Source organism: Pipistrellus kuhlii, unplaced genomic scaffold (assembly GCF_014108245.1).
Source record: "Pipistrellus kuhlii isolate mPipKuh1 unplaced genomic scaffold, mPipKuh1.p scaffold_m20_p_2, whole genome shotgun sequence".
NCBI classification, from domain to species: Eukaryota; Metazoa; Chordata; class Mammalia; order Chiroptera; family Vespertilionidae; genus Pipistrellus; species Pipistrellus kuhlii.
In genome coordinates, this window is record NW_023425515.1 from 45,959,098 (window position 1) to 45,983,536 (window position 24,439).

At 36.3% G+C, this 24,439-nt stretch overlaps 1 protein-coding gene across 2 annotated transcripts in view; it reads right to left on the reverse strand.

Annotated features, from left to right (window-relative positions):
* ACAP2 (ArfGAP with coiled-coil, ankyrin repeat and PH domains 2) overlaps positions 1 to 24,439 on the reverse strand; it is a 115,580-nt gene that overhangs the window by 12,029 nt on the left and 79,112 nt on the right. The window contains exons 9-19 of one of the 2 annotated variants that reach the window (XM_036446009.2): positions 22,127 to 22,178; positions 20,242 to 20,342; positions 19,521 to 19,626; positions 8,852 to 9,060; positions 8,438 to 8,507; positions 6,866 to 6,957; positions 4,861 to 5,048; positions 4,353 to 4,457; positions 3,876 to 3,968; positions 1,564 to 1,751; positions 1,066 to 1,175 (exon numbers count right to left, since the gene is read on the reverse strand). In XM_036446009.2, the coding sequence (XP_036301902.1) occupies positions 1,066 to 1,175; positions 1,564 to 1,751; positions 3,876 to 3,968; positions 4,353 to 4,457; positions 4,861 to 5,048; positions 6,866 to 6,957; positions 8,438 to 8,507; positions 8,852 to 9,060; positions 19,521 to 19,626; positions 20,242 to 20,342; positions 22,127 to 22,178 (1,314 nt within the window). The remainder of the gene's footprint in view (positions 1 to 1,065; positions 1,176 to 1,563; positions 1,752 to 3,875; positions 3,969 to 4,352; positions 4,458 to 4,860; positions 5,049 to 6,865; positions 6,958 to 8,437; positions 8,508 to 8,851; positions 9,061 to 19,520; positions 19,627 to 20,241; positions 20,343 to 22,126; positions 22,179 to 24,439) is intronic. The other variant, XM_036446007.2, reaches the window with a different exon arrangement.

Genomic DNA, 24,439 nt, shown 5'->3' on the forward strand with positions numbered 1-24,439 from the left:
CCGACGCTATATCCATTAAGCCAAACCGGTCTTGGCGGATGGATGATTCTATCTCATCATTGATATTTCTATCTCTATCCCTCTCTCCCTTCCTCTTTGAAATCAATAAACACATTTTAAAAAAATAATTGGATCTCTTTGAAATGATTAAAAAAACAATCTCCCATTCACAAACTTTACAAATAAGGCTAACAATCTGACTTCGTTTGTGCACTCTAATAGAAAATGTGTTTTCATGGCATTACTGTTTTGTGAGTCTAAATATTGCTTCAAAAGTCTCAATATTAGTATCACAGACTAAAAATTTACCTTAAAATTTTACTTTGGAGATCCTGTAGGAAAACTAAAATGCCCAAAGTTACAAAGTTCCCCCAAAATGTGTTTGTTATGAACATAATGTATGTCTATGTGCTTAAATACACACACAAACTTAAAGCTGTCTGACAAAAATCACCATCATTTTACTACTTTAAATACTGAAATTAATTGATATAAAAGACAAATGAATTTTAAAGTAAGTTTTGGGATTTTCTTATCTGAAAAGTAACATTTTTTTAAAATGAGATTTTTAAAATTTCAAATTCCATCATGACAATTTAAGTCACAGGAAAGTATAAAATCACAAACTCTACCTAATGGCCTTCATCTGAGAAAAAGATTGTGATCTAGCAAAACACACTACTTTCATTACCAGAATTCTCTTCCATTAAGAAAAAAAAAACATTTGATAGCTCTAGCCGGGTAGCTCAGTTCGTTAGAGCATTGTCCCGATAATCCAAGGTTGTGGCTTCAATCCCTAGTGAGGGCACATACAACAATCAACCAATGAATGTATAAATAAGTGGAGCAATAAATAAATCTCAATATCTCTCTCACTGTCTTTCATACTCTCTCAAATATCAATTTTAAAAAATTTTAAAGAAAAAAATGGAATTTACATAAAATGATACTCAGAAATCACTACCAGCTCCTTCTATTTTCCAACCCCATCTCTTAAAGCAAAACATTATTTCAAAGTAATTTTTCAAGTAACACCTACTTAAATATGTAAGCACTATAGCTTACCCAGTGTGCCCTAAGACAGTGGCATGGTGCAGTGGTCCCCGCCCTTGTATATCTCTTTGGTTTACATTAGCACCGTTCTGTAGGAGAAACTCGCAAGTCACCAAAGAGCCCTGAGGGGAGAGAAGAAAACATTGTATAAAAAGCAAAATATTTCCATTAAAAACAGTATTTACTTAATTCTAAGAGTTTTTCTATTTCATTCTCTTCTAAAGAGAAAATACCCCCCCCCAGAAAAAATGACAAATTATATTATTTCTTCCCAAGAACTACTTCTAATAAAGATTCAATTTGCAATTTGCAATCTAGCAAAATACACTTGCATTACTAGAATTCTCTTCCATTAAGAAAAAAAAAAAAAATCAAATTCACACAAAGTGATGCCAAGAATCACTACTAGTTTCTTCGATTTTCCAACCCATCTCTTAACACAAAAGATAATTCTAAGACCAAGTTTCAAATGAATTGTGATTTTCCATGTCTCAAGGTACAAATCCATACCCCTAATACAGCCTGAATAAGTGGTGTTGCTTTGTTTTCCTCTGAATTAGCCCAGTTCACATCTGCACCATGAGCCAAAGCCTCAGCCATTTTAGGAAGATTTTTTTCATATGAAGCCCTATAAAGCTGGAGTCCTGGATTAAGATGTTTAGATTCAAGAAACACAGAAGAATCTTGCCTTTCTCCCCCTGAAAAGCAAACACAAACACGTCATTAAAAACTAGCTCTTGAGGTGGGAAAGAATGGGAAGTTATTATTTCATAGGCACAGCATTTTAGTTTTATAAGGTAAGTTCTGTGGGTGGATAGTAGTGACAGTGATTCACATCAATGTGAATTAAGACTTAATGCTCATCAATGATTCTCATCATTGATATTTCTATCTCCATCTCCTTTCCCCTCTGAAATCAATAAAAAGATATTTAAAAAAGACTTAATGCCACTGAACTGTATACTTTAATATGGTTAAGATGATAAATTTTACATTATGTGTAATTTGCCACAATTTTTTTAAATTGACTCTTAATTGTATCACAATGTGAAAGTTGTGGCATAAGAAATGACTAATTTAACAAAATGAGCTGATTTCACAAAGACATTTTATTTCCAATAGGCTATCATTCCTCAGTCAACTTCTCTTATCAATTAGTATGTCAGTCTTTTGTGTTCTTGCCAGCATCTAATAGGTAGGTTAATTACTCTGTATTAGAATAAAATTATGTATCCTAGTATATAAAAAGCCAGAGGCCATCACGACCGAAACAACCAATGGACAACCGTGGGGCAACCAGGCCAGCAGGGGGGTTAGTGAGGGATGACTAAACGACTGAACAGCAGGCTGAACAGTACAACCAGGCTGGCAGGGGGGGCTGCTGGGGACAACCAGGCTGGTGGGAGGGGGGGCAGTTGGGGGTGACCAGGCCATCAGGGGGCCAGTGAGGGGCGACCAGGCTGGGGGGGGAGAGAGGGGAGGCAGTTGGAGGCAACCAGGCCGGCAGGCAGGTGAGCAGTTAGGAGCCAGCAGTCCCAGATTGTGAGAGGGGTGTCCTAGATTGAAAAGGGTACAGGCTGAACTGAGGGAACTCCCCCTCGTGCAGGAATTTCATGCATCTGGCCTCCAATATTTCTATAAGCCTGGACTTAAACACTCAAAAGAGGCAGTGAGAATCCCTAAAGAATTTTACTACCAGATGACACCTCACTTTATTCCTAAAATAATCCAATACCATCACAATTTGCGGTATAAGCATTTCAAGTAATGTGAAGAACATTTACTACCCTGAGTGTTCTGCAATACCCAAATCATTAAATATGAAGGAGATAATATAGCAGTAAAGCACAAAAAAAAACTAAAGAGAGCAAGTTGCTGATCTCTTCCTCCTGATAAGAAAAAAACAGCCACAAAGGAAGATAAGAGTAATAAGACATACAGACCATATGAATTAAAAGTTATCCTTAGCTGCCGGGACCGGTTTGGCTCAGTGGATAGAGCGTCGGCCTGCGGACTGAAAGGTCCCGGGTTCGATTCCGGTCAAGGGCATGTACCTTGGTTGCAGGCATATCCCCAGTGCGGGGGTGTGCAAGAGGCAGCTGGTCGATGTTTCTCTCTCATCGACATTTCTAACTCTCTGTCCCTCTCAATTCCTCTCTGTGTAAAATCAATAAAATATATATATTTTTTTTAAAAAGTTATCCTTAGCTAGCCCTGAATAGTAGCTCAGTTGGTTGGAGTATTGTCCCAATATGCCAAGATTGTGGGTTCGATCCTGGTCAGGGCACATATAAGAATCAACCAATGAATGCATGAATAAGTAACACAACAACAAAAATCTCTCGCCCTGACCAGTGTGGCTCAGGGGATGGAGCGTCAGCCTTTGGATTAAAGGGTCCCAGGTTCGATTCAGATCAAGGGCATGTGCCTTGGTTGCAGGCACACTTGCAGTGGGGGAGGGTGTGGGAGGCAGCTGATTGATGTTTCTCTCTCAACGATGTTTCTAGCTCTCTATCCCTCTCCCTTCCTCTCTGTAAAAATCAATTTAAAAAAAACTCTCTCTCATTAATTAATAAAAAAATTTTAGGAAAAGGCACTTAGATAAGGCACTTATAACATATATCATGAGGTTCAGAAGAATGTATAGCGAGGAGGTAACTTTCATATATAAAAAGAAATAGCCACTTTTAATTTATTGTATTACTCCTTCTTCCAAAAAACTAACCACTTCCTTTAGAAGCTATTTAATCAAGAGCAGGCATTTAACACATGTATTTTTCAGCAAATAATATCAATTAACACTGAATTTCAGCAAAACTCACCAGTCTCATATAAACTATTGGCTGACACTGTAGAGGGTAAAGATTCTCTTCCATCATCAGAGCTCTGCTGGATTCCACTATCATTACTTCTGACTGTTTTAAAAAAAAAATCAGCTAGTGGTTAAAAAAAAATGGCATTAAGAAAACAACCTCCCACAAACAACGAAGTTTTAAAATGAACTCTGATATATCGATGGGAACTCAGCCGTCACCAGAATACATTTAATACAGTTTTAATCCTTTTGAGCTCTTAGCTTATCAAAATATGAATCAAGCACAAAAACTGAAAATAAGCTCATTTTCAGAGTTGTAAGACAGCTCCTTACCCCATAATATGTAAGGGGTAGTAAAAAGAATTTGTTGTATGTCTGGAAGTAATGTGTAATTCTGAGACAATGGGTAACATCTAGAGAAATGGCCACACTGCACAATGACCACGGGCACAGACTTGGAATGCTCCACAAGAGTAGTACTTACTACTACGTAGTTTTGAAGAAGTATCAAAGTAGGAGAAGAGTGAATCTAGCTCATCAGGACAGAACAGAGACTCCCGCCTGGCCTCGTCGCTATTTACAGCAACCACTGGGGACATGCAAGTTAGCAAAGCACAAAGCAGGCCGTAAGAAGGGAAAAGGGCAGGAAAAAAACGTTATTGGGAAAATTTTAGGAGGGAAAAAATAGGAAGGATGTTAGGTGGTTAATCAGATATTTAGGGCTTTCTGGCATGGTAGATTTATAAATTCCCATCTCCCCTTGTACTTTAAGCAGTTTTATTCCTTAGAATATACACATTACCTAGAAATTGAATTAGCAAGACCTATTTAAATTTAATAGTTTTAAAGACATAGAAATCCAATTTTTCCTTAGAATATGTAGAAGAAAACAAGTTTTTAGCACTTAAAAATCTACAATGGCTATTAATTCTGAGATTAAAAAAGTGTCATCAGAGTATGAAAATATTTATATACGCAAGTAAGTTTAATACCTGAACTTTGGGGAGATGCTCTGCCTTGGTCACCTGGCCCAAGTTTAGGAATGCTTAACCTCTTTTCTTCGCCACTTTTGGAGATCATCTCTTTTTCCTGCTCAGGAGGTGATGATAATATAGAATATTTATCCACAAATTTCCTCTCCACATATTTTGCTTTGATATATGCCTCTTTCTCCTGTCTGGTAAACATAAAAATGTCATGATGTTCTGCTTGGCTCTGAGCATGACTAACACTGAAAAGAAGCTATTATACATTGACTAATTCAAAGAAAGTCAGTAAATGTAACACTAGTTAAAAGAGAATTTGTGACATTATGCCATTTTTTTTCCAAATATTGAATGAGCTATGATTTCATGTTCAAATCAAATACAAATAACAGACTAACTTAAAAATCACAAATATTAGCATGGCATTCTTTTTCTCTTATTTTTGTACTCATTCATTTTTATACATAGTCCTTTGTACTTTAATTTCGTTTTTATTCCAATAACGTCACATACTGAACTATAACTATGGATAGTAATAATTTTTCGTAACACAACTACTTTAAAATGCAGCATTTCTAAGTTGGGGGGAAAAGATGTCACATTTTAAACTTTTGATTTCTCATTAATAAAGGCATAATATGCTAATCAGACCGGCAAGAAGCCTGGGTCCAAGTGCCTGCGGGAGGCCGAAGGAAAGCCAGTGATGGCAGCCAGGGAAGACATACTCTTGCACGAAAATCCTGCATTGGGCCTCTAGTCGGATCATAAATGCCAAGTGTGTTCTCTACCTTTTCCTGTATATTTTTCAAATGCTTAGATCTTTGGCTAAAATAGAATATTTCAAGGTCTAACGTAACTCAAAAAGCCATACTTTAGTAAATAAATAATCTGATTTAAGTGATATTGATTTAGAGAGTAATAACATTAAAATAGTATTAATTATACATAAGAATTTAGTCAAATGTAAAACCCCAACATAGGGTTATGACAAATGAAATTTTAAAGCTAAAAATAATCATAAACTAAAAACAACATAACAAAAAACAAAATAAGGCTCTAGCCAGTTTGGCTCAGTGGATAAAGCATTGGCCTGTGGACAGAAGGGTCCCGAGTTCAATTCTGGTCAAGGGCACATGCCTGGGTTACAGACTCGATCCCTAGTAGGGGGTATGCAGGAGGCAGCCAATCAATGATTCTCTCTCATCAATGATGTTCCTATTTCTATCTTTCCCTTCCTCTATGAAATCAATCCTATCTAATAAAGAGGGGATATACAAACTGACCATCACGCCATAACAAGATGGCTGCACCCACAGCAGAGGCAGGGATTCCATAACACAAGATGGCTGTGCCCACAGTGGAGACTGAGTTCCCATAGAAGCCTTAACAAGCAATCAGCAGGGACCTGAGGCTGTTCCCCAGGTGGGGCTTAACAAGGGACCTCAGGCCACGTTCCCTGCCCGGTGGAGCTTGACAGGGAACCTCAGGCCATGCCCCCTACCTGGCAGGGCTTGATAGGGGACCTTAGGTCGCATCCCCCACCCCAGTGACAGGCTGGGGGACCTCAGGCAGCACCCCCAGCCCTGGCGCCAGGCTGGGGAATCTGAGGCTGTGCCCCCCCCCCCCCCATGTGGAGCTTGACAGAGGACCTCAAGGTGATTAATAAATATTTATTTAAGTCTCACATGTAAAATTATTCATTGTACATAATAGAAACTTAAACCTTAGATACATTAACAGATTCTCTTTTTAAATGGAACTTTGGTCTACTTTAACTACCAAGAGTTTTTACATTCCTATGTAGAACTTTAATTTTTAAGATCCTTATCTGGGGACTATAATTGAACATCTGATCAATAAAAAATAATTAGCTATGGGTTAATGGAGGCAGTAATGATCTCTTCTAAAAGTCTGTTTCAGTATTACATATCAATTATGATGAAATAAAATCATAGCTGTATTTCTGACGAGGGAAAAAAAAGACAACATATTAAGACAACTGAAACAGTACCTTTGTCCTGGTTGTGGTTTCTTTATTCCCATTTTTTCTACTTTAGCCTCATAAACTCGATTTATAACATCATTCCCCAACTCACACATAAGCTGTTTGGCAGAAAAACAGAAAAATAAGCTAGAAATTCCTAAAAATACTATAAAAGTCATTAAAGCAAGTACAGCTAGTAAATTCCTTTGGCATATTCTGCAACTGCTCATCCCACAAAGAAGTTTACTATTAAAGCAAAATGAAACAAGAGCTGAGAGCAATATCACCATTTGCCATTCTTCGGCAAAATACCTCTCCCTAGAATTACCACCCCTACAAGAAAGAGTTTCTCCTCTCCCATCTTCTATTAGTTTTCTATTGCACCATGGCTAGCACAATCCTGTATATTATTCACAATATCTGGTCAATTAAATGAGAAAAGAAGTCTAAGGACAGACAGGAAAAGTTTTAAGTAACTCAGAACTGAAGTAAACTATTTCCTTCTTATACTTCATATATAAATATTTCAAAATATTTTGTTTAAACAATTGTCATGATTTTTAGTGCATCATATTGATTTAGAGAGCAATAACATTAAAATAATATTGATTATACATACTATTGTGGTTCAAACAAATTTTCTAAACTGAATCCATTGAGATCTACACAGAAAGTTGATGCAAAAATTAGATTCCTATTCCTCTTCCCTCTGAATTAATAACAATTAATGGAATCTATGTAAACAGAGTAAATCTATCACTTTCATTTAGAGGTTTATACTGTAATTCCACAAATATTTTACTGTACATAGTTGAGAGGATTACCAGTTTATTTATAGACTGAAATAAAAGCACAAGCACATTAAGAACACAATTTCCAGACAAAATAAATGAAAAGTATACTACAACCTTTAAACTAAATGGGTGAAATTTAAAGGAGTATAATATTAACTTATGAGTTTTGTAAATCATATCAGAAACCCAGATGTGATCTAAAGTTATTTATGACATTTTTATAGATAATAATCCTCACAGATGGAAAAAGGATGTCTTAGTCTGATGGCTACTACCCTGAAAAACGTAAATTTGCAAATGGTTCTATGCTAAACCCAATGGAAACAACATAATATGCCAATCCATAATGGAGCTTACTATAGCAATATGTCTCATATTTTTATCAAGAATTTATATAATTAGCTGAGACCAGTTTGGCTCAGTGGATAGAGATTCTCTCTCATTGATGTTTCTAACTCTCTATCCCTCTCTCTTCCTCTCTGTTAAAAATCAGTAAAATATATTAAAAATAAAAGAATTTATATAATTATATATATTAAAATTAAGGCATAAAGCCCAAGATATTTTTTGAAAAAGTATAAAAATGTAGGAACACTGGTTTCCTTAAAAAGTGAACTAACTACATAAACTTAGCAATTTTTAAATCCCAATATGAAAATATCAGATTTGTCAAAATAGCCACAGAAATGTTCCAAAACAACACAGTTCACTGTGAGCATTGAGAAACTCATACATTTGTAAACCAAGATTCTAAATTCCTTTTATGTGGAAATATAAAACATTTCAAAGCAAATATTTATTTTACCTTTAAAAGTTCAGGCTCCCACGTGTCTAAAGTTAAAGAACGTACTTTTGAAAAATGAACTCCAAGACTCCTAAGTGGGAAAAGACTTTGTTAATATACAAAACTATCAACCTTGATTTGCTTATTATGCAAATTACTTTTCCTTACAATGTGGCAGTCTTTAATAAAGCTCTCAACATACATATAAATAGGAATGCATCTTCTGCTTTAATACAATGAATGGTAAACCAAAGCCCTCAGAGGCTCTTCACAAGCCAGAACTGTATCTATTGTAACAATACTTTACAAACGTAAAAAGATACAAACTAGCAGTCAAACTAGGCAAGTGGAAAAGGCCCTCTGACTGAAAGGACATGATAATTTACATGTATGTTTATCCAAAAGAAGTCTCTCACCCTGGGCAGGCCTACTCACCGGTGAATTCCAGAACACTCAATACACAGGGTGATGCCCAGGTTGATGCTGGCCCACCGTGGGTCTGCCAGGCCACAGTCACAGCAGCTGGCATTGCCAGGGATACACTGGACTCGCTGCAGTGCACTTTCTCCTTTCAATGATTTATCTTTTGACTCATTTCCAGAATCCAGGCTTCCTGTAGATGGAGATGACTTCTTGTCCAGCTTCTAAAAGAATTAAAAATTTTTGTTTTTGTCTTTGTTTTAAAAAAGATTGTAATACCATGTTACATACGATAGGCTCCAAACAAAAGTTTCTGATCAACAGATTGAAGCCTCTTATGGACCTACACCGGGCACTGGTAGAGGCATTAGAGATTTAAAAATGGAACGACAGCACTGGCCGGTGTGGCTCAGTTGGTTGGAGCAACAGCTTATACATTAGAAAGTGGCGGATTCAATTCCTTGTGAGAGCATATACCAGTTTGCGGGTTCAATCCCTAGTCAAAAAGTGTGTGCTGGAGGCAACCGATCAATGTTTCTCTCTCTCTCTGACTCTCTCTCTCTCCCTTCCTCCCTCTCTAAAATAAAATTTTTAAAGGAAAGATATAGTTTCCTCTATCAACTGGATTTTAGTCTTGTGGAGAGAAATATATATACACTTTGAATAATTATAAAGGTAGTGTTTATTAAAATACATTTCATTTTCAAAATTGAGCTATCAGCTGTTAAAGTGTATACATTTTGGGGGGACATCCTATATATAAACATGTGTGTGTGTGTGTATACATGCATATATGTGTATACATGTATATATAATATTTACACATATGTATATATAATGCTTATGCAAATATATAAACTGGTACAACGAAAACATAATATTAGGTCTAGTAATAATTAATGTCGTTTTTAAACATTCGTTTAAAATCTTGCTTGGCGTTGACTTGTATTGACATAACCTTCAAACACGTGGTATCTACAGAACGTGTGAAGTGCAATTAACAAGTTTTGCTTGAAAAAGTTTGTGTTTGGTTTGGTTTTTATTGCAAAACTAGGGCTAAGAAGATGGCGGATGAAGAGCACATTCGGCACTGCATGCTTTACGAGTTCCAATTAGGAAGAAAAGCAAGCGAGACTGCAAAAAATATCTGTAGTGCTCTTGGTCAAGATGCAGTTAGTGCCAGAAAATGCCAGCGTTGGTTTGAGAAATTTCGCGAGGGACATTTTTCGTTAGATGACAAGAGTGGTCGAGGCCGTGTGTCCAATTTTGATCAAGAAGCTCTTCAAGCTCTTTTGGTGCAAAATCCTCAAATTACCCAACAAGAGCTTGCGACAACTTTAAATTGTTCACAAAAAACAATTTCCAATCAATTGCGTGCACTTGGCAAAGTCCAAAAGTTTGGAAAATGGGTTCCTCATGAGTTGACAGACAACAACCGTAATCAAAGAGTCACAATTTGCAGTTCGCTCCTCTCTCGTCAAAACCATTTGCTGTTTTTAGAGCAAATTGTTACCAGAGATGAAAAATGGGTGCTGTATGTTAATTTGAAAAGGCGGCCTCAATGGTTGGACAAAAATGAGGCTCCGCAGCCCACGCCAAAACCTGACTTGCATGCGAAAAAAGTGATGTTGTGTGTTTGGTGGAATTTTAAAGGAATTCTTCATTATGAACTTTTACCATCTACCCAAACCATTACAAGTGCAGTGTACAGTGCCCAACTGGAAAGGTTAGCCCAAGCTTTAGGAGAAAAAGAACCCGCGCTGATTAATCGGAAGGGCGTAATTCTTCACCATGATAACGCACAACCGCATACTGCAAGAATCACTGTTGAAAAACTGCGCCAGTTGGAATGGGAAGTTCTCCCTCAACCTGCATATTCTCCTGATATTGCCCCTTCCGATTACCATTTGTTTCGTTCTTTGCAAAACTTTCTTCTTGGAAAAAAATTTAATAATGAAGAATGCCTCAAAAATGCATTGATCGAATTTTTTGCATCAAAATCACAAGAATTTTACAACAGAGGGATTAAAATGCTTCCTGAGCGTTGGGCACAAGTAGTAGAAAACAACGGCAACTATATTGTTGATTAAATTTTGTTGTATTGTTTAAATAAATTCGATTTAAAAAAGTATTAGAAAACGACATTAATTATTACTAGACCTAATACATATTTACATATAATATTTATTCAAATATACATTTGTATATACTGATACAATGAACATACATACAAAATATGAGGTCAAAGAGAAAGGAGAACACTAATTAAATGTGCAAAATGAGAAAACAGAGGAACTAAATATGAAATTATTAAGACTCAAGAAAAAAATATTATTTTACATAAGGTTTTTCAAAGGTATTCATTGAACTGCAAGCAAGTTGTTTAAACTACTTCAGTGTATTACTAAAGAACAGATCAGTTACATAATTATAATCACAGAGTGAATCAACAATAGAATACACAATATCTAAAAATGTCCTGGGCCATTAAGAAACAAAAGGTGGCAGATGAGCAAAAGGCTAATTTCTTAAGTTTACAGCAAAGTCTATACCAATAATAGAAACATGTAGTTTGAGGTCCTAAGCAATTAAACATATGGCCTAAAAAGTATTTGAGTTTAAAAGCATTTCAATAAGCTAGTATTTTAGTAAAGAATCATTAGAAATATAATTTGGCCCTTGTTTTGCCCTTGTGAAAACTCAATTCATTAGCCATTAGTTGGGGCCAAGCAAAAAAATAGTTGTAGTATTGTCTATAGAGGACTGAACTGGGTGGGAAGCATATCTTTAAATGAAAACACCACCATGTTGGATCCCAAACAGGAAAAGGAGGGTATCTGCATAAGGAGGGAGCCCAGCGTGGGAAGAGCCTGAGGAAGGAGAGGAGTGTGGAGGAGTGCTGCACTGTGATGTGTCATAGCCAGAGTGGGGTCAGGGGGAGGTGGCAGCAGAGAAAAGACATTGCTTACATATAGGGGAAACTGATCATGTAAATAAGCATGTTGAAATTAACGGAAGCTAAATTTCTCACTGCTGAGAAAGAAGTTATTCATAGAAAGGGAGAGAATTAGAACAAATCCCATTGTATTAGATTGGAACTGGAGATACAACAGGCACAATATTGGTTTTCAATATAAATAGATATATAAAGAAATATAGATTTATTTATCTTGGTTTCTAAAAACCAATTCTCCACCAAAAGGAACTAGGGCTCTTTAAGGAAACTGCTGATTTCAGAGCTGGTGCAGAGAAAGGACAAGATGAACCTGAAACATCTCATCATGCTGGAAGTATGGAAGAGCTCAAAAGATTGATGGCACCATGTAAAAGGATACAGAAGCCAGGGCTCTACTGGCCAAACTTGAGTCAATTTGTCCAACAAAACAAATAATGATGGTAATGGATGTTAACACATCAAATAAAATCATAGCCTATGGTGACATAATAAAAAAATTCAGCCCAGCTGGCTTGGCTCAGTGGTCGAGCTTCGACCTATGAACTGAGTGAGAGGTCATGGTTCGATTCCCAGTCAGGGGCACATGTCTGGGTTGTGGACTCAATCCCCAGTGTGGAGCATGCAGGCAGCAGCCAATCAATGATTCTCTCTCATCATTGATGCTTCTTTCTCTCTCTTTTTCTCCCTTTCTCTCTGAAATAAATAAAAACATTTTTTTAAAAACATTCAAAACTTGATAAGGAACAGAATACCGTATTTTTCGAACCATAAGACGCTCCGGACCATAAGACGCACCAGTTTTTAGAGAAGGGAAATGAAGAAAAAAAGATTCTGAAACAAATAGTGTCCTAAAATATTTTATGTGCATTAAAACCCAACATCACAGTCATAAACACATGTAATCAACCCTGTAAAGTAAACAGCAGCATTTAGAACCATTTTAGAGCCGGGCAAGCACACAGAGACCACACAGAGCCGGGCAAGTAAAAAAACTTTTTTTTTAAAGTATATGTGTAGGCTATATTTGGACCATAAGTCGCAGGGACTTTTTCCCCTCACTTCTGGGGGGAAAAAAGTGTGTCTTATGGTCCGAAAAATACGGTAGTTACATAATCTCAAAGTAACTACCCCACAAAATACTTAGTACCTACTAAGAAAACTTTGCAGTAAAGAAGTCTAACACATATCATCTTAATCAAATTACCCCAGTTAATATTACTAATAATGGGACAAATCCATATCAGATGCCACCTGAGAGGATGCAGTGAGAAGTGCACAGCATCAATTATATAATACTAGAGGCCCGGTGCACCAGTAGGGTCCCTAGGCCTAGCGGTGATCAGGGCCAATCTGTTGGCAACCCCTCTGCTCACACCCACCTTCGCCAGCCTGGCGTTGCAGCCTGGCACTGCCCGTTCACCGGCCCCACCTCCTGCCACCTCTGCCAGTCGCCTTCCTCTGCAGAGCGACCAAAAGGGCAATGGGGATGGGGGGGGAGAGGCCTCCCGCTGGCACCCACTTTGGCCAGCCTGGCGCCACCCGCTCACCGGCCCTGCTCCCTGCCTTGGGGCAACTGGCAGGACAATGCGGGGGGAGAAGAGGGGATAGGGCACCTGTTTGCAACCACCTTTAGTTGGCCTGGGTCCTGCAGGCTGGGGGCAGCTCCCACACTGAGCATCTGCCCCTTGGTGGTCAGTGCACATCATACCAACCAGTCATTCTGCTGTTCAGTCGATTTGCATATTAGGCTTTTATTATATAGAACTAGAGGCCCGATGCACAAAATTCGTGCAAGGAGCTGGCCCTCACAGCTACAGGGACCTGCCTCGGCCTTCATGGCAGCCTGTCTCAGCCTTCACAGCTGGCTTCATCCAGAAGGTCATCCAAAAGGACATCTGGAAGGACATTCGGCCGTCCGGTCTAATTAGCATATTACACTTTTATTATTATAGATTCCTGCCAAAGATGCATAGTCTTGTGAGTAAACATCAGACAAACCCATACTAAGGGACATTGTACAAAATTAACTAGTATAGTCTTCAAAACTATCAAGGTCAAGAAGGTCAAAGTAAGACTAAGCAACTATTCCTAACAGAAACCAAAGAATCATGATAACTAAATAATACCTGTGCTTCTGGATTATATTATTGAACATTACTGGAACTTAAAGATATTTGGGAATCAAGTGTTAATAATTTACCAATGCTCATTTCTTGATTTTGATGGCTATACCATGATTATATAGGAGAATATCTTAAGCTGTGGAAAAAACACTAAAGAAACAGTGAGTGATGGAGCATCATGTTAGCAACTACTCTGAAACCATTCAGGGGCAAAGTACTACACTTGGAATTTCTCTGTAAATTTGAGATTATTTCAACATTTTTAAAGAAGAGATACAATCTTTTACTAGAACATGTTTGATAATGTGGACTCATAAGCAATTATCATATGGGGAAAGAATCTCAATATAATGCAGAAATCATTTGGTTTATTAGCAATTTCCTTCTATAAGCTAAGGCTTTTGCACCTAATTAGAGAAGTTGAAAGCAAAGTACATTAACACAGCAGAACTTGTACTAGTCATTTCAAGAAACACAGGACTGAACATGACACCCATCCCCCATTCTTGTTCTTGGCTCTTTTCGGCCTCGTACTCTGATTTGAAAGTTTACTGCATTATGTATTTTGCCTCTGTCACCATAAATGAGTAGCCTCAATTCTTTTGTACCCTCCCATTAAGCTATCTTTACCAATTTTTATTTTATTTTTTAAAATAGTTTTTACAGGAAGAGGAAGGAAGAAGGGGAGATAAACATTTATGTGAGAGCGAAACATCAATCGACTGCCTTCTCCTCGCCTCCCTACCAGGAATTGAACCCAAAACCCGGGCAATCAAACTGGCAGCCTTTCGGTGCATAGGACAACACCCAACTAATTGATCCATACTGGCCAGGACTAGCATCACCAACTTTTAAAGTTAGGTCCTATCTATACTGTAGTATTCATTTATTATAAATTTTATTGTGCTAGTAATTTCTACTAGGGTTCTAAAGCTCCTGGAAGTATTCTAGTTACAAACTTACACAGATTTTTAGGTCAGCCTTATCCCTCTTTGTCCCATAATCATACCAGAGTAATACGGGGTTGTGGGACAAATAGGAATAAGGCTGACCAAATTACTCTAATGTATTATTTTGCATAACTCAGTTATTTCAGCAATCCCACCAGCTTCTTTAAAATTATCTGGATGCTCATCTAATTTTATTTCCTTTCAAAACTGCTAAAAACTAGAGAATTTTTAAAAAGGCATTACCCAGGGCCTTTATTAGACAAAGATGTTATCATTTTGATAACCACAAAAAGAGTAATTATTACCCTAGCTAGTCTGGCTCCTTAGAGCATCAGCCCGAGGACCGAAAGGCCACAGGTTTGATTCCTGATCAAGGAATGGCACATACCATGGTTCAAGCCAGTTCAGGGTAGGTGTGAGAGGCAACCAATCAATGTGTCTCTCCAACATCGATGTTTTTCTCTCTCTCTCTCTGTCTCTCTCTCTCCCCCTCCTACATCCCTTCCAATCCCTCTAAAAAAATCAATGGAAAAATATCTTACAGTAAGGATAAAAAAAGAAAAAAGTAATTATTGTGATTAACTGGGACCCAACATATTTACAAAAATTCATGAGTTGCGAAATTATACCCAAAAAACTAAACATCTGTTCCCACTTAAGATAGCTAATAAATTAACCAAAGGTGGTAATTAAAAGCAAACAATTAAACATTTATTACAAAAACTAAACAGCTCCAGGTGATGAGAAAAAGATGTATTTCACGTAAGAATACAAGTTAATAAATGTAAATGGGATGACAGAATTAGAAAATTGTTTTTCAGTTTCTAATGAAATAGCAAACTGAGCAATACAACTATTTGATGAATAGTTGATAAGGGAGATTTTATGGGGATGAAAGTAACAGGAAGTAGATGTGTTATACAAAATAACAAAACAGATTGGAAACAAGGAAGGAAATGGAGGAATCACATTGTCATTTGGAGGAATCACATTGCCATTTGTCAAATAGAGTATGTCCATTTCATCTTCACACAGAAGCCTGTTCTCAGGATTAGCAATCATTGCATAACCAAATATTGTGTCTCCTGTTGCAACATGAAGCATGCACACAACCCATTATGTAATCTTAAAGCATGGAGACAATTAACCTGATCTCTTTATTAAATCATTGCTATGTAAAAAAGGGATTGCTCTAAATTTAAAGATTTGAGGAAGATAACCAGATGCAATGCTGGCATAAATAAGATCGTACTTTATACAAAAGGTTGTCAATAACATTTTTAAATATATTTTTTTATTGATTTTGTACAGAGAGGAAGGGAGAGAGATAGAGAGCTAGAAACATCGATGAGGGAGAGTCATCGATCAGCTGCCTCTTGCACACGCCCTATTGGGGATATGCCCGCAGCCAAGGTACATGCCCTTGACCGGAATCGAACCCGGGTCCCTTAGTCCCCAAGCCGACGCTCTATCCATTGAGCCAAACCGGTTTCGGCTCAATAACATTTTTAAAACAATGGGGAACATGGAATATAGAATGGGTGATAGTAATTAAGAAATTACTATTAAGTGTGGAATGGCATAATATGTGTAAACTACTTTTTAAAAACTTCAGTATTTTTGCATTAAAAACAAACAATGTTTACCCAGAAGAACAGGAATAACATAAATATGAATAACAAAATTTTAGGAGCTGGAAAATCTATATATATAAAAGCCTAAGCAACCACAATAAGCGGAACGACAGGAACGATGAGAACAACTAGTCACTGACCACCAGGGAGCAGATGCTCAATGCAGGAGCTGCCTTCTGGTGGTCAGGCACTTCCACAGCCAACCTTTCCCAGCCAGCCAACCTCCCACAGTCCCTCCCCTGGGCCAGCAGGCCCTGATCGGGCCCCAGGGTGGAACAGGGAATCAGGGGTTGGTGATAGCAGATGCAGCCCCTTTTCCAGAGGGGCTGAGGGCTAGCTCTCTCCTTGGGGCCAGCAGCCAACCTCCCATGCCCCATCCTTCTCTCTGGCCAGCAGGCCCCAATTGGCCCGCCATCTGCCAGCCACAGTGGTAGCACAGTGGCAAGGGAATGAGGACAGGGAGATGGGGAACCATGTGGTGGCAGAGCGCTGACTGACGATGGCGGTGTTGGCATTTGGCGTCCATTCCTTCCATGTCTGGCTTAGCGACCATCATCTCCTCTCCAGCCCAGATCTGATCAGCCTGGCTCCAATTGGCCCTGATTGCCAGCTAGGCCTAGGGACCCCACCTGTGCACAAATTCCATGTATCAGGCCCCTAGTGGGTAAATAAAGTAACTGAACAGACCAAAGCCAAATCTAAGGATGGCAGTAAGAAAAATCTCAACAGTTCACTAATTTACATCACATAATATTCAAAGGGCTCAAGGATTTAAACCAGTGATTTTCAATCTTTTTCATATCATGGCACAGATAAACTAATTACTACAATTCCACCCAATTCACAGGACACCAAAAATTACTCTCTTTTTTTCAGATCTGAGAAAAAATAGGTATAATTTTGAGTCAGGCTATTGTGTTGGCTGTTACTATTTTTTTTTATTATTATTTAATAATCTAAATAGTAAGGTGCTGTATATTTTAAAAATTCTTGTGACATATAGACTAAAAATCACAGATTTATACTATGTTAACCCTGGAAGTGGAGATAAAAGTTGGAGAAATTATTGTGTAAGAAGTAGTTAGCATCCAAGGTCCCCTCCCCAATTCCATGCCAATTAGGGTTTTGCATCCTATTCATAAACACAAATGACTGAAAGTACATTCTCTGTGTGAGTTAAAACACAGTACCTGAATGGGATTTACCTAAGAGGTGGAAGGCAGAGGACTAAATGAACGTAGACACACTGAATAGTGAGACCCCGAGTAACGAGCACCAGTCAGTCCCTTACCCCTATGCTGGAGGTTGGTGGATGTTCTCTGGGGACTCATACCAGATGAAAGGACCTCAAAGTTCCTACCTCTGGTTGTTCCTCAAAAAAATAAATGGTCCAGACTTGAGCAAAGTTCACAGTCAATGAAGTCCTAACTGTTCTCAGTGCTTCCAAAGAGGTTTTAATTACCGTATAATCATGAAAAAGTTACCAGATAGCTAAGGAACCATGCCTCTAGAACAAGCATGTCAAACTCAAAGGCTAACATGAGCCAAATAAATGAGGCACGTGGCCCGCAAGTTTGACATGCTTGCTCTGGAACATAATGGTTCTCAACAATGCATGTACGAAGAAATCACGTAGGAATCTTTTTAAAATATTGATACATGCGTTTCAACTCCATTCAACTGTTCAGTGGTAGACTCTAATTCTAAGATTTATTTTTTTAAAGCTCCCTGTGTTATCATAATGTGCAGTCAAAGCTAAGAACCACAGTTCAAACAATACAGCCATGAAAAAGAACAGATTTACATGTATAAGCACTCAGCAAATAAAAAGAAAAGCTTGGAAATTAAATATATGCTAACAGACCTAAAATGTTCAATAGAAGGTTTGGAAGATTATTAACTGAGTAAATATCTCAGAAATTAGAGCAAAAAGACACACAAAAATTAGAAAATCATAAGATTAGTCCAGAAATTCCAGGATGGAAACCACCAGGAGAATTGGAGAAGAAAGCTACAAAAGATAGTACTGTAATAAGAAAGACTCCAATGGCAACACGGGACCCAAAAAACAATGCAGTTAAAATTCTTAAGAATAATTATTTCTAACCTAAAAATTCCACACCCAACCAAGCTATCAAACAAATATGATGACTGAATAAAGACATTTGCAGACATGCATGGACTCACAAAAGACTCACTTTCAGGATCCTACCAAACAAAGTGGTGAGTTCTGTTTCTCAAGTCGCACTGATGGCCTTGCTCAAGGATATATAAACTCACTGAGAAGCTGAAGCCAGACTATGACCAAGAGTCCATATTAAGCTTATCTTCTCCGAAAGATTTCAACTAAGAGACAATTTGAGCCTTTCTGTTTTAGATTTTACCCTTTTTTAATTTTAAATACCTTTCACATTCATAATTTTAATATTAATTAAAATAATATTTGGAGGAAATACTTGCAACAAACTATCTTATGTCAATATGGGATAATATTCAAATACAGAATTAAACATATTTAAATATTAAAATAAAATGATAGGTAAAGTCAAGAGAAGTAAACAAAAGAGAAATTAAATCTAGATTTTAAAAATAAACATATCAATAACAAAAATATCATCCTCTATAAAAAAAGAATGTTATGGGTGAAGGGAGTCAAAAGATGCAAACTCCAACTTATAAAATAAATGTCATGAAGATATAACAGTGTGGTGACTATGGTTAATAACATTATATAGCATATTTGAAAAATGCTAAGAGAGTAAATCTTAAAATTTCCTCACAAGAAAAATGTTTATTACTATGAATGGTGTCAGATGTTAACTAGACTTACTGTGGTATTTTGTAGTATATACAAATATTGAATCATTATGTTTATGCCTGAAACTACAATAATATAAAGTTACTTGTCAATTATACCTCAATTTAACAAAATTTAAACAATGTTGTAATCATACACTGTTGCAATTAAAGTTAAAAACTTTTGACAATATATCATGTGGTATTGCAGTATTGTTTACTAACCTCTGATTCATCACCCTTCTCTCTATAAGCAGTAGCAATACTGGTCTGAACAGCCTTAATCCATGCCTGGCGCAGCTTTTCAGAATCTGCCTGAAGCATACAACTTCTAAAGGGAAATAACATTGTTTTCTCAGTCACTAAATTAACCAAAAAAGAATAATAATGTTTTTTTGCTGACTTGGTTATACAATAATTTTCTAACAAAAAAATAATCATTTCTGTTGAAAAATTTTATTTCATCTATCTTTAGGACATATTGTATTCAATAAGAAATCAAGGTATTAATGAAATAATTTACCTACTGGAAATAAGTCACCCATTCCTTCACATTAAAAAAAAAACAAAAAAAAAAACAAACTTTAATTTTACCATATAAATACAACACTTTTTTTCTATTGGATAGAAATATAAAATGATAGTTATAAAAATATCAATCTGATATATGAATTAACTTTATCATCCATGACAACTAAAAAGTTTTCATATGGCCACATCAATAATCTTTATAGAATTTAAAGAATATGATACTGGGTAGAAGTTACAGAAATTTCTGACTCTAATACCTATAATTACTAAATAATGAAATTTACTTTGAAGACATTTTTTTCTAGTTAGCACAGACCACCACAAGTGAAACAAATCTTTCTCTACTCTGGAAAGTTCTTTAAAACAAGCTATAGAAATATAAAAGCCAACTCTCAGATTGTTTAGAACCACTCACTTTGTTGGAGAGACCACCTCAAAGCAGAATCGCCGTTCTATGTCTTCACAATGTTTCACTGTGCAAAGCCTTAGATCTTCCACCACCACAGTGGGGTTATCCTACAATAAGGAAACAGAACTCCCATATTTATCAATCTAGGTTTTAATACTACTACCAATAATACTTATAAATGTTACTTGGAATAAGTGGTCTTAAAGATTTATATTTTTCTTAATTTAGAGACAAGGCTTACCAACATAGTCATAACTAATAAAGGTAATTATACCCTGTTAATAATTTTACTGCCTCATAAAATTGCTGTATAAGAATTAAATAAAATAGTTTTAATCTAACACTTGGCAGTTAATTAGTAGGTACTCAATAAATGTCAGCTTCTTGTTAATTTTCTTTCATATCCATTACGCTCCTGGTCCCTACTCACATGTAATAAAAACTACTTTCCTCCAAAAAAAAAAAAATTAGCCTTTAAGGAGTCAAGTTTTAAATAACTGAAAAGGAAAAAGAAAAAGAAAAAGCCTATATATACTTCTTAAAATACTTACGAAAATGAAAACGGTTTTATCATTTCCTATTATTTAATTTAAAAAAAACCTCAAAACCAAGTATCAGAATAGAACGAACCATGAGCTAATTGTAAATTTCATATTGTGTCATCTCAAGAATAAAGTGAATATTTCAAATTTACAATTGAATACATCATTCCTAACAGCTAACTAGATAAAAATCAAGTTACCAATTAACTCTGGTTCTTTTTTTTTTTCTTTTTTTTTTTCTTTTTTTTTTTCTTAATTGGAGGGGGGTGGTAAAAGTATTTATTGATGTGTTTAAACTCTGTACATTCTCCACAGATCAGATTAAGGAGTTTGTAGGTAATGTTTATCTGTGCATAGTGGGAAGAGACATGAGTAAGGGAAAAAGAGAAGAAGAAAAAAAAAAAAAAAGGAAAAAAAACAATCACAGGGAAATAGAAATACACCACAAGTTACCAGAACCTTCAGAGAAAAAAAAGAAAAAGAAAAAGCTGTGAGCATCATCTTACAAGTTGAAGGAACAAAATCTCCAATGCTTTGCATGGTGTCTACAGACCATTTCAATATCCTCCTTCCACATAAAGTAAACTTCCCATGGTCTCTCCTGGGCCACTGTCACCTGCAACTGTAGTATTCTGAGTGAACCAGGTTGGTGACAGGAGAGGGAGGGCAGAGAAGTCAAGATATTGTGGGGAGGGAACAAGAATCAGTGCCCTCAGCGAGAGATGTCCAAAGAGGGAAAGATAGTATATTTGGACATTACTTGGGAGGGAAGTGAGCTGTCATATACTCACACCATATGTAATTTCTGTATGCCTTTCCAATAAATAAAAACTCCTCATCCTTAAAATAAGGTGCAGGAAAATTAGTATATAAAAAGAACATTAACAATTTAGAGGTTTTTATTTAACTTACTTCAAGGTTACATTTTAATGTCATTTCTAATATCTCTATATTATTATCAGTGGCCATAAAGAGTTATTTCTTAAAAGGCATCTTTTTCTACAGCCTCAAAGTAGTACTGTGGATTGGTTGTATTATTCTTGTCACACAAATGACAAAGAAACATGTGAAGTAAAAAGTATAAATCCTGGGACAGAAAAAAAAATCCACCTCAAAACTAGAAATTAAGAATTCAGGATTCAAAATCACTGCTTTTAAGTACTGAATGTGGATACTTCCCACTTCTGAACATTCTTGCTAGTATACATGCCCAAACATAAAACTAATAAACAGTAATTTTGCACATATCAATATTTATTAACTTAAATGCTTTCCCAAGCCAAACAGATGAATAACCAAAACTGGGGAGTCACTAGATTTTTCACTTAATTACTTAACAAAACACCTACCTTAAACTTTTTCTGGTAAACCAACTGATTGTTCTGTATTGAAAACCAGCGTCTAAATAAATACAAAATAGATTAAGTTTTTACCAACACATTTTATTTCAGTTGTTGTTAGGAACAAAATTTGGGAAAGCACTAGAAAATCAGTTTATAATAATTATGTTTTGAGAAGCACATTGTTTTGTTTTGTCTTATATAAATTGATGCCACTAAAATAACTATTGAAAGTAAAGAACAATTTTTAAATGACAGATTAGGAAAGTAAAACTACTATATTTTGATTCATTTAAAGTCAGAAATTTAAAACCTAACAAAAACTACCTTTTATGCTATCATCAAATAATAATTGTTTTAAAGTACAAGATTTTTTTGAGGTTTCTCAAAATAACCAAAATCTTACCCCCAAAATAAATGCTTTTATTATAAAGTGGAAATAAATTTATATTGTAAATAAGACTATGTATTTGTATACATTAAAACACTGAAATACATGGTGCTTTGTTTCAATCTTTCTGTAGGTAATTCAGCAAATGATTTGGTAATAGTAAGCAAAACAGAAAATTAAATCATCATTTTACAATTACTATCAAGCAAGGAAGAACTGCCAATTCATGTGGCCTACTTTCATATAATCATAGAAACAGAATAAAAGTTATTATTAAAATGATTCATCAAAATATTTATATTGTTCTGCTCATTATAAATTATTAGGCAAATAATTTACTTGCAATCTTCTTTAGAAGACAAAGCTAAGCTACTTATGGCATATTTACTAATTCTAATTTATTAAAAGAACCTAAAAACTTACAAAAAAAATCACAGCCAAAAGCCATTCATAAAAGAAAGCAAAAATTCTCATCAAGCATGAAAGGTAAAACATTGTTTGAGTCATTATTTTAAAATTAGTTCCATGTGAGATGATTTCTATTGTAAACATTAGTTATTAATCTATTAGCAGATAGAGATTCTACCTTTTCATTGATACTAAAAAAAAAAAAGCACTAGAAATTATATTGAGACATATTTAGAATTTCTATTTTTAAAAATTAATTCTCCAAAGCTGAGGAAATGATTTTCTAATTTTAAGCTAGACAGATTGTTAGGTTTTCTTGCTACTTTAAAAAGGTATCACCTTTACCATTAATAGAAATTTGTTAAATTAGCATCTAGATAAAACTAAGTGGGTTGCCTCTAAATGCAAATCATCAAGAGGCAGGCTAGAAAAGGAAGAACTTCTGTGTTTCTTTGCTTTGGGACACATGGTTAGAAATGTTAAAGGAAAGACCTACAAACAAACAAAATGGTGCAGCCCTGCCACATAGGATAACATGCAATGGAAATAATCTCTGCTACTGATTGAAATGTTTTTTTAAAAATCATTTAAGGTAGCGTAAACTATATTAATAAAAATCCTTATGTTTCAAAGTAATCATCTACCTAATAAAAGAATAACATACTAATTGACCATACCTTTGTGTAGCCCACCAGCCAATCAGGAGTATGCAAATTAACACAACAAAGATGTCAGGTTAATTTGCATATGCAGGCACCTAGTGGCTGGGGGCAGGGTGGGAAGCTTGCCTCATTTCCACACCACTCCAGCAGCTCTGAGCCTCTGGGCAGCATGGGAAGGTAGAATGGCGGCTCCAGCCAGAGCAAAGGTGGTGCCAGCAGCCAGGGGAAGGAAGGCCCATTCTTGCATGAATCTTTGTGCATTGGGTCTCTAGTCTATATATATATTGTATAAGGCTAATATGCAAAGTGCCACCTCAGGAGTTTGACCAGGAGACTGGGAGTTCGACCGGAAGACCATGACTTTGATGACTCGCTATGATGTGCGCTGACCACCCAAGGTGACACAGAACAAAGGAAGGCCCCAGTCGGAGACCAGAGGCTGGAGAAGGAAGGCCCTGGCCAGCACTGAAAGGCCCCAATTGTCCCTGATCGCCAGCCAAGTCTAGGGGCCCTGCCCGTGCACAGATTTTGTGCACTGGGCCTCTAGTATTATATAACTTGATGAAAAACTACATAGAAAAATAAGTGGCCTAGCACAAAAGAAAAACATCCATACAACTATGTAAGCTTTTCATGCTTCTTAGTCTTCAAAAAACAAATTTATTTTGACCTGCTGCATCTTAGGATTATAAGCTCTAAAAATAATGACAAAACATTAGATAAAAACGTGTTTTTGTCAGAGATCATTTCCTCTGGTTATGAACTTGACAGAAGATACATACTTCTGAAACCTAGTCCCCTGCCATCTTTCTGTTTCTGGTGACTTTCTCACATCCTCAGTTTTTGTACACTCAGGGAAAA